Here is an 18,592-nt window from a genome sequence, read left to right as displayed (position 1 = left end):
ATTTATAGTTAATATTGCTGGAGAGACAAAACACTACAGAAAGCATATTTTTGGTCATATCCCAATTGCATTTGTGTTTTTTGTAATAGAATTATAGAGATGGAAGAGACCTCTGGCACCTGATCCATTCCCATGGTAAGTGCCAAGATATACTAAACCATTTCAGACAGATGGCTAACCATCTCTATGATGACCTCCAGTGAAGGAAAATATGACAACTATTAGACATGTGTAGACTGTGAAAAAAAAAACCTCCTTTCAAGTTTCTGTTCTGGAGTTTAAGTATATCTAATCATTTTAATTGTTACTTATATGATTTCATTTCTAGTCCCCTCATCATCTTCCCTCATGCCGGAGTGGCTGGCACGACGGAAGGAGAAGGAGCAGGGAGAAGAAAGAGGGAAAGCGTCTTTCTCCTTCCCTCGTGCTGGCCGCTCCATTGCCCATTTCTCCATTGCAGTGCAGTACAGCGCAGCGCCCAGGATCCACTGTCATAGTGTGAGGTAGGTAATTTAACAACCGGCTTGCTTAAACTGGTGCGAACCAGCTGAATCCCACCATTGTGTGCAGTACCCCAGACTACAGTCAGTATTCCAAATGTGGCCCAATCAAGAGTGAGACTTCTAATGATATGCATCCCTTGTCCTTGTCAATACAGGTAGGCCTCAACTTACGACCTCAATTCAGCCCAAATTTTATTTCGTTAAGTGAGAAATTCCTTAAGTGAGTTTGCTCCGTTGTATGACTTTTCTTGCCACGTTTGTTAAGGGAATCACTGCAAGTTCTTAAATTAGTAACAGTAGTTAAGTGGATCTGGTTTCCCCAGTGACTTTGCTTGTCAGAAGGTCACAAAAGGCTATCACGTGACCTTGGGACACTGCAACCGTCATAAATATGAGTCAGTTGCCAAGCATCCAAAAGTTTAATCACGTGACCACGGGAATGTTGCAACAATCATAAAGGTGAAAAAATGGCCATAAGTCACTTTTTTCAATGCCGTTGTAACTTTGAATGGTCACTAAATGAACTGTTGTAAGTCGAGGACTACCTGTATTGTCTAAACAGGCACTTGCCATTTTAGCAGTTGCATCATCCTGTCAACTCATGTTTTCGACTTGTGATCAGTTAGAATACTCCAATTATTTTCAAATCTACTACTGCCTGCCATGTTAGTTCTCCCCAGTCCTATACATGTGCTTTTCATTTTTTTTATTACCCATTGAAACTCTATACATTTTATTCTGTTTGTTTAATTCCATTGTTCAAGCCTGCCTAGGCCTTTTCAAAAATTTTCTTGTTCTTATTTTCTAACTGTTCTGTTTAGTTTTGAATCATATGTGAGAACGTAAAGCATTTTAAAAAGGGAAATCATGGTTAACCCATTAGGTTTTCCTAGAAAATACTTTTAGGAACAGTGGTTGGCCAATCATGTCTTTCTTTTTTTCTCTGTCTCTACCCTCTAGTTGTTCTGGTCAGTCTCAATTTAGCATAGCTTAATTGCAGGTATGAGGAACAAAATAAAGCTGTAATCGCCAAGCTTAAGGTGTTTAACTGAAATTATTCTTACAGATGTTAATGAGACCTCTGATAAATGAAAGGAATTAGGATTGTGAGTTGTTTTTGACTGCGGAGAAATGTTATTAACACCAATAATCTGAAAGGCCTCAAACCGATTTGCTGTAAGTTATTGATGACACCGCTTTTAATTTTTTATATCTAGTTTCCTTTGGAGGATAGTGCATAAAATCTAGATAATGCATACCTAGATTTCTGCATACCTAGGTACTGCATACTTAGAAAAATAAAATAATAGTATTTATTTTAAAAAACACAACTGTTTCCATTTGCTACTATATTAGCCACTACTATAACAGTGTACTTACTGATGCCTACACATCCAAAGACAAATAAGAAAAGAAAATGAAAAATAAATTTAATTTCAAGATTCTATCTGTAGAAGCTTTGTGTAATTCACAACACAGATTTCACCAGAAAACAGAATGAGAGCCCCAAGGAAATTAGAAAAGTAAAAGAAAAGACATATTGTCTCATAGCATTTATTGCTTAAATTTTCAGGCATTATTAAGTATTGGCATTAAACAGTTAAAATGCATGGTGAAATACATACTAAAATGATATGTTATTTTGCAAAAGGGTTGTTAAAGATTGTTTTGCTATGGTGCATTTAAGCAAACACGTTTAATCAAAAAGAGTTTCTGTATAGCTTCTGTATCCATCACTTCAATGGATTTTTTAAAAAAGTCCAATTACTAAAGGCAGCTCTACCATTTCCTGAGGCAGCCTGACCCAATAGAGGTTGACTAGTGCTCAGCTGGAATCTATGCTGTGAGTATAAAGTTTTTGTAGATGTTGGAAATACTTTCCAAGTTTCCACCCATGGAATATTCGGCTTCTTTGGCTCATGTTGCATGCAAAAGTTTGAATTTTGCTTTATGTATTCCTTCCTATTTATATGTGGCATTTGAACATCTTGACATAATTTTCCAACTACTAGAAAAACCTTGCATTGAGGACATTTTGTGAGAATTTGAAGAACACTAGTTTGGGCAAAGTTTCAAATGGCTATGTCAGGGGCCTTCAAACTTGACAGCTTTAAGACTTGTGGACTTTAACTCCCAGAATTCCTCCTCCAGTCATGTTAGCTCAGGAATTCTGGGAGTTGAAGTCCACAAATCTTATACTTGCCAAGTTTGAAGACCCTTGGGCTATATGATGGTGATGATTAGCCAAACAAATGCCTGTGGAGATTCTTAATAATTTAGCTCATGATTATCCCAAAGGTACTTTCAAAGGGCAACTTGACTTTCTTGGTTTTTTTCTCTTGAACTGAGGAAGCTTCTTGGATGAGAACAAACTGTTTTCAAAGAAAAAAAACCAAGGAAGTCCAGTTTTCTCTTGAACTGAGGAAGCTTCTTGGATGAGAACAAACTGTTTTCAAAGGAAAAAAAAACCAAGGAAGTCCAGTTGTTTTTTGAAAGCATCTTTGGGACATTAGCCAAATAAACTAACAGTAAACATTCCTCAGCTATGCTGGCGAGGAATTCTGGGAGTTGAAGTCCACAAGTCTTAAAGTTGACAAGTTTGGGGACCCCTGATATAAATTGAAGCAAGCCCCATTCCCTACTAGCTTTGACAATGTTACCTAGTTTGGGCAATGAAACATCTGTAAGAAAATAGATTAATAGAGTTGGAAGGAACCAATGTAGGTCACCTAGTCGCAACCAAGCTCAGAGAGCACCAAGGACCCTTTATTTCAATCCTGAGCTATAAATACTCTCCTGTATTGCTACGGTAATGATCTTTCATTAGTGACTTTAAATGGTGATCTCAGTTTGAATGTGGAATCTTAAAAAAAAAAAGCTACATGCTCTTATATGGAACAATATTTTTTCCATAGTAGGTAATGCCAATATTTCCAGTTCATATATATACTTTTATACTTTTAGTCATTTGTTGTTTAATTATGTTGAGCAAAACCTCAAACTTCTAAATACCAGAAAATTGCACTGAACAAATGTAACCACAAGCCATTACACAGAGGGGAATGGCATTGTGTTTCTTCAAGAACTGGGTTCATTGGATGATGGTTAAGTCATTGGGAAAAGCAAGTTAAAGTATAATCTCCTTCACCTGAGCTATGTCATCTTGCATTTCCAGTGGACTACTTCTTTGGGTAGTCCAACAGATCAGGTTGATCTACCTGCTACTATGACTATTGTCAGCTGAAGCCATTGGTTTCTTTAGACTGATCAAACTTTACAAATGCTTAGAGGTACAATCATTTCTATATTCCAAATGGTTTTGTGGAAGAGCAGTAATGCAGAATATTAACTCTCTATATACTCTGGTTTTAATACTTAATTCTGACTACATTCCTGCCAATAGTCCTTTGAATCCTCTTCTTCCTTTTCCCAAATTTGCTGTCATCTTGCCTATATTCCTTTTCTTATTCACTGAACTCTCTTTGGTCTAGATCAGGGTTTCAAACTGGTGGCCCGTGGGCTAGATGCATCACACTGGCCACACCCACTCCCAGTTTAGAGAAAGGGAAAAAAGTCACGATATGTCACGTGATGACAATGTGATGTTGAGTTTGACACCCCTGGTCTAAACACATCATCCAGAGCCCAATCTTAATAAGGCTTACTGCATGTTTTCATAGATTGATGAAATCTGGTCTCCTCTGGAGTGCTTAGGAAGAAATGCCAAGCCCAGTATAACCCATTCACTTTTCTGTCTTACCCCGTTCCAATTTTGGGTTGCAATGTAGAAATACATTGATTCTGTCAGCCTTTTGACATTTTGCATACACAGGCACATATGTTTTTATCAGATCATCCCAATGCTCTAATTCAATTCAATTGTACAGGAAGGTGCACACTGGACCTGACAATCTACCTAATTCTGTCATATCAAAAATAAATTTGCATATTTTAAAATATGTAAGAAAAAATATATAAAAAGTTTCTGAAATATACTTAGTACGTAGATAGATGATCTCCACTTGGTATACCAAATTGACAGAAATGCTTGTCACAATTCTCTTATGTGTTTCAAAATTTATCTGCATGCTTCTGCTTACACAATTACCATTTCTTTATCCTCCTTCAATAAATGCACTATTCCCCCATGATGTTCCCAACATGCGGTTGATATTTAGAAGATTATATATTAATTTGCTTAGCCATGATGACTGTAATTTTTAAAGTATCAGAATTATACCCTGCGTTATTAGCATTTTAAATTTCATTGAAAACTTACATGGTGCTGTCACCCAGTTCTTCGTAGAGATTATTGGCAGGGATGCTTGCTGATTTGCCAGCTGGTAGGGCCATCTGGATGCGAGCTGTCTTTGCACATTCAGCTTGTCTCCTTTGGTGAAATCATATGGGGAAGAAGTGAAGAGATTTGAAGGGAATCGAAGAATGTTTCTAACAAGCCCACATTGGTAGAAATAGTCATGCGGAGAATTCATCAGAGAGTTTCACCTGATAATTGATGCTAATTCTAAGCATTCAAAAATACTGCAAACAGAATAAAATCTGGCTTCTTGATGCAGATATACTCAGTTCTCTTACAATGGACTATTGTGTTTTTGTGCATGATTGACTAGAAAGTTCTGGAAAAGCTGAACAATGAACTCCAGTTCTCTAAAATTAATAACTGGGATATTTAAAACTATGAATTTACCTCCCATATTCTTAATATCTAGGCCAAGGAAAGAAAAGGGGCTGGGATTATAGAGTAGATATATATCTCAAGAATTACTACTGAATCAACAGATTTACCTGTATTAGGTTAATATTCTGGGATTTTAAATCAATATACAATTAGTCTGTGTTTTCCACTTGTCTCCCTAGTCAGATTTATGATTCTACCTTTCACATAAAATGACTTTTTTTTCATTAGCACAAACACTTGTGTTTCAAGCGCATTTTCAATGAAGTGTTTATTTAAACAAAATTTACTTACACATTTTACAATGTGAATATAATCCAATCTTAATATTATAATTTGGGATTATAGAATTAAATCACATTAGATATTAAAACTTGTAAAGTGACACATCACTTAGGTGAATACCTTGCCTTGGTGAAGTAGCAAAATAATCTTAAAATGTTTAGCATATTTATAAATTTGGGAAAGCTTGAGAGTTTTCAATCACTATGTACTGATACACACATATCCTTCTTTTTGAAATCATTGTACCCAAATAAAAGCTAAACTTTTGCATATTCATACATGAGACAAATAAAGTTTAAAAATAAAATACTTACTCTTTAAATCTGTTTTGTAATGCAGAATGGTAAAACAGAAATAAGAGAATAAACAGTGAGATTCACATAGAAAAATAATTCAAAAAATCCTTATAAACTTTATAGGCTATATATTTTTTAGGACTGTATCCTCAATCTTTATTGTTTTGACTAACTCATCGAAGATATTTTAATTAATTAAAAGGATATTTTTAATTAGGCGATCTTTAATTTAAAAATAGCTATTTAGTTGCAATTAACCTTGTGATAACTGCTATCCAACCACCATCTACAAAAAGCCCCCCTTCCTTTGAAAGAGCCATAGAATAATATATCCTTCTATGGGCAAGCTAAAAAGAAGGGAGAATATTTTATTAAAAAATGGATTTATGCAGGTTTAGTAGATTCAAACTAACACTAGCTAACTTTTAATAAAGGAGTAACCTGATAGGTTATTGTGAACTAAAAAAATATTACATCATTGGGAAAAAGAAAACTTCTTCCATCTGATGGAATAAGTCAGACTTGTTGTATCAACATTATTGCCAGGAGGTATAATGGCTTAGCAGTTAAAGACGGAGAGCTTGTCGGCTGGAAAGCTAACAGCCTGGGTTTGAGATCCAAGTGTCGCCAATGGGGCAAGTGCCCATCTTGCCTAGCTCCTGCCTGGCAAAATCATGAAAATGCAAGTAGATAAATAGGTATCACTTTGATGGGGAGGAAAAGGCACTTTGTGACTTTGTGCTGGCCACATGACCATGGAAACGTCTTCAGATGGCACTTGAAATGGAGATGAGCACCGCCCCCTATAGTCAGCAATGACTAGCCGAGTACAATCCGTGGGGACACCTTTCCTTTCCTTTCTTTCCCGGGTGCTGGTTTTGATTTTTAAAACCCTCCATGGGATGGGGCAGGGTTATTTGAAGAACCTTCTTCCCTTCATTACATCTGCTCATCCAATCAGATCTGGCAAGAGAGGCATGCTACAAGTCCTGTCTCTCTAGAACAGGAGTGTCAAACTCACGGCATCTTGGCAGCATCGCGTGACATATCGGGACTTTCCCCCCCTTTGCTAAACTGGGCATGGGAGGGACTGGCATGTGACTCATCCGGCCCGTGGGCCAGGAGTTTGACAGCCCTACTGTAGAAGGTGGGGATGGGCTTTATTTTCTGGAAGTCCCTCATCAGGCCTGGGGGTGGTGGTGGTCTCAGGGAGGTGATGGGTTGCTGATCGGATCTCATGTGTGTCTATTTGTGGCTGTGTTTGCTTTTATACTTCTTTTTCTTTTGCCTATGTGCCAGTCAGGACAATTTCTTGTGAAATTTTAATAAAATTTTAATAATTTTAATAAATAAATAAATAAAAATAAATAAATAAGTAAGTAAGTAAGTAAATAAATAAATAAATAAACCAAATAGTCTGGCTTCAGGGACCAAATAGAAAAGCCATGTGCTTCTTTCTATAAGTCTGTCTGCCAGTGTAATATTTTACCCTGTTTGATAATAGGCTATTCCGTTCAATCCTTTTCTGAAACTCTTGCATTGGAAGTTATTCTGTGTGGACAAGACCTAGAGGTTGCACATCAATTAAAGAGGGAGGAGAATCTACTTGATCATATAGTCCTGGCAGTGACCTACCATGGTTTTATTAAAATGTTCACAGCGACATATAAATTTGGGCTTTTTTTCAAATTGTGACACTGCACAGCAGGAGTGAAAATTGAACATCAAATAGCGGAAGGACTCCCACAGTTACAACATACTTCTATATCAATTATTACAATTACTTGTATTATTCTATTTCTTATATACCTAATTAATTTTTTAATTTTTTTTAAATCCTTTGGCCGTAATAGTCATTCATTCATTCACTTACATTTACATCTCCATGTACATAAATGTTAGCACAGACAGACTGTACACAAATCTGTACTTGCATTTTTCTTCCAGATTTTAAATCAGACAATGTTAGACAATTTTTAAAATAATGGAATATCTCCGAGGTTCTTTTCTATATGTCTATTATGAATATTCATTTATTAAATTTTAAAACCATCCATTTCCCTCCTAGAGGGATTCTGGGCAGTCTACAAATAAAATATTGAAAAACATTAAGTAGTAAATATATCACTTGCCCATTATTAATTCATTTATCTTTGGCTCATAATTATTATTTTCTTTCTCTGTAGAATATTGAAATTTCAAAGGTACTGCTACATAGGAAATAACAATGCTTCCTTTTTATTATTTTCCTACAATGCTACAACAATACTAATTCCCATGGGCAAATAAGCGATTGAAAATTCATTTAACTTTACAGCCTTTTAAAAAAATAATCTGGAAAAAATCATTGAGTGTTAAACAAATTGGAATGTTAAACAAACTGTATTGAAAAATGTTTTATTACAAACTGAATGCTTCCATTTTATGGGTACCAGTAATGATGGTTAATTTTTCCACTATGTAGCAGACTTCATCTGTTATTTATAGCATTTATAGCTGTTATTCATCAGCATTTATAGCTGCCAATTAAGGCATAAGAAAAGCTACAGAAAAAGAAAAATAGATACGTTTCCTAAATTATTTAAGTCAGGCCATAGAAGAATTTTCAAGATTTTGACATTCCTTTGAAAAAAAAAAATCGACCTTCACTTTGGTTTTTTCTTCAGGTGGTCACTATGAATTACTTTAGATATTTGAATGAAAGAAAAATCTTGCTGAAGTATTACTGGTTAGAATGGCAATGCTTCAAAAATAACATATAATGAGCTGAGTCAGAACAGGGCTTGTCAAAACCTTTGTCTCATATAAGAAAGTCAGCATGGGATGAAAACAGTTCTCTGTAGCTCAGCTGATTACATGCTGGTTTGCAAGTATAGCTAGCAAGTTAGCAATGTGTAGTCAAAGCTAGCTTTATGTTCTAGTGCAGTGGTCCCCAACCTTTTTTATGCCGCGGCCCGGTACCGGCATCAGCTGGGCGCCGCCATCTTGTTTTGATGAAAAAGTGCTTCCGGTGAGCTCACCGGAAGCACTTTTTCATCAAAACAAGATGGCGGCGCTAGCTCGTGAGCTTTTCCGGTAGAAATGGCTTTCTACCGGAAAAGCTCATCGAGCGTAAGCGCCGCCATCTTGTTTTGATGAAAAGTGCTTCCGGTGAGCTTTCTACCCGGAAGAACTCACCGGAAGCACTTTTTCATCAAAACAAGATGGCAGCGCCCAGCAAACCAGCGGCCCGGTAGGATTTGTTTCACGGACCGGTACCAGTCCGCGGACCGGTGGTTGGGGACCCCTGTTCTAGTGGGCCTCTTTATTGTTAGGCTTTCTAACACAGATATCTGCTAAGCAACGCATAGACACATAGATGAACTTCGCTATGAACTGAATCTTTCCTGTTACATCAGAACATCAGTCATAAGAGATAGCCAACAGTCTCTACATAGTCCTTGACCTATCATCATCAATTCAGTGAATATTCAAAATTACAATTGTGCTGAACGAAGGAACTTAGAACTTGTGCCTAAAGTCACAGTCCTCGCAGCATCTTTGCAGTCACATGATAGCAATCTGGGTACTTGGCAATTCATTTGCACTTATGACTGATTGCCAATTGGCCTGTAATCCTGTGATTGCCATTTGCAATCTTCCCTGCTGGCTTCACCAGAAAGTCCATGGGGAAACCGGAAGGAAAAATCACAAACTGTTGTCACCTGACAAAAGGACTCTTTTTAGTTTCTGAGGGCTGATTGAAAAAGGTCACTGATGAAAACCAATCAAGACTGTCAGTCATGGAATGGAAAGGCTTGTCTACAGAACCTCCCCCCAAAATCATATGCATGTAATAAACTTATGCACAGCCTGCACCAGGTCTCCCATTCCACTCAGGCATCCCTGTACACCTTACCTTACAGTACTGCCTCACCCTCCTAGTTGTATTTCAGCAGGGAGAATTTTTAGCTCTGGAGCATAGAGATTTGTCAAGACCTGAAAATCCTCCCTGCCAAAATCCAAGCAGAACAGAGAGGCAATATGGTAAGGAGTGCAACATGTCTCTGGGAATGTGGGAGGCTCTGGGAGGGCAGCATGAGTTGGGGTTGGGTGCTGTGAAGAACTTCTGGAGCTGAAATTCTCCCTGCTGAAATCCCATCAGAGCAGAGAAACAGTGCAGTAGGTTAAAGGTGTTAGGTGTTTTAGAGGGGCACCTCAGTGGGATGTAGGAGGACTTGGGAGAATCAGCACAAGCTGTGAGTGAATTAGGGGTGCTGTCGATAAGTCTCTCTACTCTGTAGCTGAAAATAGAGATAGCAACAGCACTTAGACTTATAGAGTGCTTTCCAGCCCTCTCTAAGCGGTTAACAGAGTCAGCCTATTGTCCCCAACAATCTGGGTCCTCATTTTATCCACCTTGGAAGGATGGAAGGCTGAGTCAACCTTGAGACTGGTGAGATTCGATTTGCCAAATTGCAGGCAGCTGGCAGGCAGCAGAAGTAGCCTGCAGTACTGTATTCTAACCACTGCGCCACCGCAGCTCATCCTCCCAGAGAAATCAAAGCAGGATTTTCAGACCCTGAATGGAGAGACTTGCCCACGGTATGCCCCACCCAAATTTGTTCTCAGCCAGCCCCAAGATCTCCCAGGGCCTCCTCCACCCAACTGAAGCACCCTGTGCCCCTTACCTAGGATACTGTGTACTCAATGACCTGTGAGATAGCTTAACAATGGCAACTGGGAGTGCTGGGATTGCTGTCACTGAGTGAAGTGAACATGTGAGGATTTCTTCACCCAATGACTTAGATTTTGGTCCCAGTTGTGACGGTAGGTAAGGTCTGCTTGTGCCAGTTGGGAGGGAGGGTTCAGTATATATACTGCCATATTTCAAATCTTATTCAATCCTTCACATGGAATTGTTCTCCTTTTCTTACTTCTAGTGAACAACTGTTCACTAGAAACACTTGCATGTTTCATTTCTCTGTATTCTGTTCTTATGACTAGGTAATTCCCAAAAGTTAACTTAAGATACTGTCTTTACATTAACAGAGAATAATATTTATGCCTTTGAAGTAAACATATGCAGAGTGGCATAATAAGGAAGAAGTGAAACTGGAGGGCAATTTGCCTTGAATATGGTTTGAATCAACCAGGTGATCATAACCCACTGAAATAAATGAAGCTCAATAATGACAATCATGATTGCATATCATACTGAACAAAATAATTAAAGAGCCCTTGTCCTCAGCTAACATCCATTTGTTCAGTGACTATTCAAAGTTGTGACAGTGCTGAATAAGGAAACCTCAAAGTTCTCACCATTGCGGAGTCCCTGCAGTTATATGATTGTGATTTGGACACTCGACACTTAGCTGCAGTTACATGATTGTTGATGTTTCCTATGGGTTTCCCACAAGCAAAGTCAACAGGGAAACTGGAAGGAAGTTGGAAGTTCTCACTTAATGATAGAAACTGGGACTGCCGAGAACTGCCACTGCTAAGCAACGAATTCACATGATGTTGCACCCCATCACTTAGTGACAGCAATTCCAGTCCCAATTGCCAACATAAACTGAAGACAATCTGTGTAAGGAATGGGGGGGGGGGGAGAAACCCCAGTAAGGTCTCTTTAGATTGAATGTGAATAATTGATGCTCACTGAAAAGAGCCACAACTAAAAACCAAGAGTTCTATCTCACACATGACTTGGGTTGGCAATTACTTTTTTGATTACATCAAATACCTCAAGATCTCATGAGGGCTGCTAATCTCATAACCAAGATTGAAAGAGATCTCACATGAGAATACTAGAGTTATAAGTAATCCTTTGTAAGGATTCTGTAAGTAATCCTGTGTCATTCTTTCAAAACAACTGTACAAGGTTTGTGGCTTTCCGTCTTTGCTACCTAACAGGTGCTATGAAAACCAGAGTAAAGGGTTCTTGTCAGGGGTGGGCTGCTGGGGGTTCACAGGGGTTCGGGAGAGCCCCTAGCTAACATTCTGTGCAGTTCGGAGAACCCCCAAATCCCACTCCTGGTTGGCCCCACCCGGCCCACCACGCCATTCCCAGGAGTCCTCACACGGCCCATTTTGGATGCAGGTAAGTGCAAGGCGTGCATGGAGGCTCAGGGAGGGTGAAAAGTGGACCTCCCGGAAGTTCAGGAAGGCCAGAAATGGGCCCTGTTCCAGCTTTCAGAGAGACTCCAGAGCCCGGAGAGCCGTTTTCCACCTCCCTGAGGCTCGAGGAAAGCCCACCATGTTTCAGGAGGCTGATTAGGCCACGCCCACCATGGCCACACCCACCAGCAACCGGACGGAGAACCCTTTGCTAAAATTTTTGAAGCCCACCCCTGGTTACTTACTGTTTGTAGCTGACCATAACTATTAAAATAGCAGGCATGCAGCAAAGGATAATGATGACAGCCAGAGCCAACAAAGCTCCCTCGGTGTAGCCCACAGCTTGTGCCTGTTTTTTGACATTGGCCACCACATCTGGTGTTCGTATTTCCAAAATACGTCCTCCTTGCCCAAGGTATGGTTGAAATTCTTTATTGATATCCAGAAGCTTGCCATCCAGAAATCTTCAGTGTCAAAAGAACAAAACAAGAGAAGAAAGCAAGATCAAGCTAATCTCTATTCTTTTTTAAAGGTGGAATCCATATTAAAAGGTATTCCCTCCCCTTCAGCTTTTTATTTCCCCACCGTGGCTCCTTTTGAACATTTCATCCCCTACCTGCCCTCTCTGTAGTTTCTTTTGATCTGATTTTCATTCTAATTGACCGACGGCAGTAGAGTTGTTTACAGTGTGCCATCTGTGATGATAGACACAGCTTCATAACAAAAGCATGCTGTTCATCTCAAAACAGCAGTGGAGACGATGGGTAATTTTTAAAAACCAGGAACAATAGAACAAAAGAGTATAAAATAGTTCTGGAACAAATCTATTGGAATCATGATGTTGAAAACGTGAAAAGCGATTATATTGCTTTAGAGCAAAATTGCTCCAACTGTTCAAAGACGAGGTTACCAACCATGATTACAATAAAAAGAGCTAAACCGGTGTACCGTTGCAATTAGGCTCTGTGTTATATGAGTCAAAGTAAGTAATGTCAATTAAACTGAACAATTCAGGTGTGATGAAAAGTGGAAAACCTTCTCTTACATAATGCTTGCATGTACTGAATGCCATTTATACTAATTAAGAAAGTGAAATGTCCTTCAGAGAGTTGTAATACACTCTCTTTAAAATTTTATAAGCAATTTATCTACAAATCTCTGTTTCTATGGTTTTTATAGCTTACTATGCTTATTGTAATTCAGATGAAACATGACTTAAAGTACAAAATGAGATGAGGGCCTTTTAAATTTATTTTAGGAAGTCACAATGTCTCAGAAGGTATCCCTCTTTTTTGTACTCATAAAGGATAATGGATAATGTAAGTATTTTTTTTTTTTAAATGTCCTAGTACCAAGAATGAAAAAAACATACCATACCATTGGCAAATAAATTTCACTCAATACACAGATATTCTGAATATCTGCAATATATATATATTGCATGTGTGTGTGTGTGTGTGTGTGCACGTGTATACTCTACATGTATACTGTATATGTAGATATACAGTATACAGTCTACAATACACACACACATACACACACAGAGAGAAATCAGAGGAATCCCTTCTTCAGGAAGGATACTTGAAGATCTGGCCAAAAACATTAGACAAAGTAATGAAGGTTTCATCCTGGATGAGCCTTTTTTATTATTGGGGTAAGCAACCATCATCAAATATGGCATGAAGGTTTTCCTTAACTTGCTGCCCTTATTATGATCCATAATAGATACCTCTAGGTTACGACACCTGTAAGTCCTTGAGATACCAAGGTGGCTGACCATCTTTATGAATTAGAGTTGCTAGATAGGTGATAACATGCAATGAATATTAGAGGTTTCTTTTCCAAGGTTTATTTGTAGAAAGAAGCAGCTAAATATGATCTAGAATAGCATGGGACTAAAGAAGTATACAAAACTACCCAGTTTCTGTCTAACAATTATAACATTGTTTTCAATCAGTAGCTTAAACCAACACTCTTATTCAGTGGAGCTGGTTGGAGAGATTCCTTTTCCATGGGCGTTTCCTTAAAATATTTTCCCTCACCTAACCATCAACACCTTGTTGTGTCACAAGGGGAGGGGATTAATCTGAGTCTCCTTAGCCTTAGTAGCAAGGATCAAGATTGTGGCAGCAGTAGAACAATTGAAATTATGCTTAGATCACATTGTGCTTAGATCACATTTTGATTTCTGTATCTTTCATTTAAATTCCTATGCTTCTCCTAACTCACACACAATATATTCTGGAAAACTTTGGCAAAAGGTTTAAAGGTTTTTTTTTTTTTAAATGCAATTTCCATACTCTTGATTTTCAGGTAATTATAGTTTGGGTAAAGAATGGCTTGCTTAAAATTTAAAATTGCTTAAAATTTGGTTTCAGGAAAAAACTATCCTGTAATCTGCAACTCTTACACTGCAAAAACATATGGACTACACAACTCGACCAGGGCAAAGCAATAGACGCAATCTACATAGACTTCTGCAAAGCCTTTGATTCAGTGGTACACGACAAACTACTCCTAAAAATAAAATCTTATGGTATCTCTGGACAACTGAATAACTGGATAGAAGCATTCCTGTCAAACAGACAACAAATGGTCAAAATTGGGAACGCCCTATCAAATCCAGTACCTGTCAATAGTGGTGTTCCCCAAGGCAGTGTTCTAGGACCAACTCTCTTCATAATCTACATAAACGACCTTTGTGATCATATCAAGAGCAATTGCGTTCTCTTCGCTGATGATGTAAAGCTGTTCAATACCACAGACAATACTACTACCCTTCAAAAAGATCTAGACTATGTATCTGAATGGTCTAACATATGGCAACTCCAAATCTCAACAAATAAATGCTCTGTCTTACATATTGGTAAAAAAATCAGAAAATAAAATACAAGCTGAATAGTCAAGATCTTGTTGATGACCCAAGCTCTGTAAAGGACCTGGGAATACTCACCTCTAATGATCTAAGTGCTAGAGCTCACTGCAACTACATAGCCAAAAAGGCATTAAGAGTTGTTAACCTAATCCTACGTTGCTTTTTCTCTGGTAATATCTCACTACTAACCAGAGCATACAAAACATTTGCTAGACCAATACTCGAATACAGTTCATCAGTCTGGAATCCTTATCACGTATGTGATATTAACACAACTGAGAAAGTCCAGAAGTATTTCACAAGAAGAGTTCTCCACTCTTCTACCCGTTATAGAATACCTTACGCCACCAGACTCGAAATTCTAAAACTAGAAAACCTCGAATTACGCCGTCTTCGGTCCGACTTAAGCATGGTATATAAAATCATACATTGCAATGTCCTACCTGTCAATGAATACTTCAGCTTTAACCATAACAACACAAGAGCACACAACAGATACAAACTCAAAGTAAACCGCACCAAACTTGATTGCAGGAAATACGACTTCAGCAATAGAGTGGTCAATGTCTGGAATACTCTACCCGACTCTGTAGTCTCTTCCCCAAACCCCAAAAACTTTAACCTTAGACTGTCTACTATTGACCTCACCCCTTTCCTAAGAGGTCTGTAGGGGCGTGCATAAGCGCACCAACGTGCCTACCGTCCCTGTCCTATTGTTTCTCTTATTCTTTTATTTTTCTTATATGTACCCATTTCATATATTCACAACTATGTATACACTTGTACTTATTATCTTGTAAACAATTGACAAATCAAATAAAATAAAATAAATAAATAAAGATGTGAACAAAATGAAAATATGGGAATTCAAATCTCACTCTCTTTTTCAGTGCAATGGTGACACCAAGGTGCACGTGGCATTATTTTTAGTCTTATTTTTACTGAACCAGAATTTTTTGTTGGAAAAATTAAATATGTGTTCATTGAATAGGTTTTACTGATTTCAACTAAGGCTATTTTTTGAGTAAAAGTGATTTGTACGGACTCAGGGGATAGAAAATTCTCCTCCAGATGACAGCCACAACATATAGAAAAGCTGCTACAGTCATGCAGACCCTTCACAGACAATCTATATCTTCTTTAGGAGACCACAAAGACACTGTGGTATAATCACTGAGTCTTCACTGGGATGTTTTGTAACTGAAAAGCAAGATATAGTACAGTAAAGGTAATCCTTGACTTACAACTGTAATTGAGTCTGACAACGTAAGCTGCAATGGTCACAAAATAGGCCATCATTTGACCAAACTCATTTTTACCAACTTTTTTTGTGGTGTTAGTTACGTAAAAATAGCCATAGTTAAGTGATCCTGTTCTTCATTATGGGTTGGCTTTTTGCTAGAAACTGTACATAAACACCAGTTTCTGCCAAAACCATTGTGAATTGTCACATGACCACGGGGCCTATAAAATTGGGCTAGTTGCTGAATGGCCAAAATCTAGTCATGTGACTGGAGGGGTGGGGCTGGTATCAAAAATTTGAAAGTGGCTCATTAATAGTTTTTGGGAGCTTCCATTGTAACTTCAAATGGTCATGAAGCGGCTAGTTGTAAGTCAAAGACTACCTACAATGTATAATTTTGAGAAACTTTATGGTGATTTCTTCCTCCTTAAAACCATATGTTGTGGTAATAGTGGGGATAAACTTTACTGTTAAATGGCTTTGATATTAATAATTACTGTGCAAGGATGTTTAAAAATATCAGAGAAAATGTAGAAAACTCAAGAAGCTTTTTTGATGAGAAGTGAAACATCTTCAAGGAAAAATAAAATCCAGTTATCTTTTGAAAAAGCATTTTTGGGACAACCATGACCTGAATGACTAAGAATCTCCACAGACACTGAGAAAATATATCTTACACTATACAGTCTCTTGTCACAGATCTCTGCTTTGTCTTGTTTTGAAGAAAGATTTTCATATTTGTTTAAAGACTAGGAATAGTGGTATCACGAGGGGCATTTTATTATTCCCATATTCTCCTTTCTGTCAAGACTCCATTCCTTGAAAAAAAGTCTAAGAGGCAGAACTTCCTGAGGGACATAGAAAAAGTAACTGAGAAATCTCTTTGTTTTTCCAGAGTATCATGCTATTCTTTGGAAATTATCCTGTAACTGTACAATGGGACAAAAGGGTGACTGAGAACCTTTCAAGGCATATCACTCCAGGATTAAATAAAGGAAAATCCAAGCTGGAGTTAACTTTTTTTTTTTTTGTAAATTTTATTTGAGTTTTCACAAAGAGAAAAAAAAATACAAATAAAACATCTTTTTTGAAAGCAGCATAATCCTGGGTTACATTTCTTCGTACAGACACAAATTCAGGTTCATGCTCATTTTTATATTCTATTCCATATCTTATTACTATTTTACATTTTCTGCATAGCTTCTCCCTTCTTTTAATTTTCTCAATTTTATTTTAATTATCTCATCTCAATTCAAATCATTGTATTTATATTTTTTGTCTGTCCTGTTTCAATTATCTATTATCTTTTCTCATTAAACAAAATTTCTCCTGTAGTTACTGACTGGAGTATGACGCCTTTATATCTTTTCCCTAAAGTTGTAACATTCAATATAATACATAACTTCCATTCGGATTCTGCTTGGTACATTCTTAAAATACACACTGTATTCTTAAAAAAAGAAAAAATATATAAATGTATATAATTAAAACAACATTCCATTCCAATTCAATTCTATCATTAATATTAATATTCATTAAAGTCTTAACATCTTTAATATTACTTTTCAATTAAATATCATACTTCTATGGGAACAATTATAAGCTTTCCACAGTTAATTCCCCCCCTCTTCACTTATATTTTATAAAACATTAACTAATTAAAATGTTCCCATTCCTTCCTAATTCAATTTTCTCATTTATTTTATTTCATTTATTGTATTCACAAACATTTCACTAAATTATACTATTTTATCCCTCATTTTAATCATATGTTGTTTCCAATTTTCTAAAGTTATTTCTATTACTAATATAACAATACAATCTTATGTACCTTTACAGAGTCCCTTTTTCAGTTAGATTTTCACCCATTATCTTTAAATAGGTCCTGTTTCTCTATATCTTGCTCCGGTCCTTTGTAACTTCTTTTCCTTTCCTTCTTCCCTCTCTTCTTCTCTCTCCCCTTTTTACCTCCTTGTCTCTCTACCTCTATTTCTCTCTTCTGTATTCCCCTGTTCTGTTGCTTTCCAGTATTATACTTATTTTTCGAATTATTTTTCTTTTCTTTGGTTGTTTTTTTAAGTCTTAAATTCTCCATTCTCTTTCCCCCCTTTCCTTTTTCTTCCCCACATAGAATTACTTGTTCATTAAAGATGGCTTCTTCTTTGTCCCAGTCTTCTTGTTTTGCAGTCTTTTCTTGTTGTTTCTCATAGTTCCAAATCTCCATTTCTAAGAATTGAAAGACGAAGCCAAAAGAACCCTTCCCTTCTTGTGCGTCTTCTTTGTACTTTTTAAGTTCCATTTTCAATTCATCCAGCAGTGGTGCCATTGTATAAATTTTTAAACAACCATCCGATTGATTTAGTCATTCAAATATAATAACCAAAAATCCAAAGATCACCAAATAATCCAAATACACTTAAGCTGTTTCTTTTTTGCTCTTTTTTTTCACTTTCTCTTCCTGGGGTTACTATTTAGTTGCAAAGTTTCAGTTAAAATGTATCTTTTAGAAGTCTTGTTGAAGTTTTACTTTAGATTCTTTTTAATTCCAGGCAGTCTCCTCCCTCTTCCAGATCCTGCCCTTATTCTTTTTCTCTC

The 18,592-nt window shown here is 37.3% G+C and overlaps 1 protein-coding gene across 11 annotated transcripts in view; it reads right to left on the bottom strand.

Annotated features, from left to right (window-relative positions):
• PCDH15 (protocadherin related 15) overlaps positions 1-18,592 on the bottom strand; it is a 755,413-nt gene that overhangs the window by 27,084 nt on the left and 709,737 nt on the right. For all 11 annotated transcript variants that reach the window (XM_087964118.1, XM_087964124.1, XM_087964126.1 and 8 more), the window contains 2 exons: positions 12,125-12,343; positions 4,783-4,893 (listed from right to left, as the gene is read on the bottom strand). In XM_087964118.1, coding sequence (XP_087820244.1) covers positions 4,783-4,893; positions 12,125-12,343 — 330 coding nt within the window. The remainder of the gene's footprint in view (positions 1-4,782; positions 4,894-12,124; positions 12,344-18,592) is intronic.

This window comes from Notechis scutatus, chromosome 4 (genome assembly GCF_049901735.1).
Source record: "Notechis scutatus isolate UNSWTSFEM ecotype Mainland chromosome 4, rNotScu1.2, whole genome shotgun sequence".
NCBI classification, from domain to species: Eukaryota; Metazoa; Chordata; class Lepidosauria; order Squamata; family Elapidae; genus Notechis; species Notechis scutatus.
Note: the sequence above shows the minus strand (reverse complement) of the source record. Positions and strands in the feature narration are given on the sequence as shown.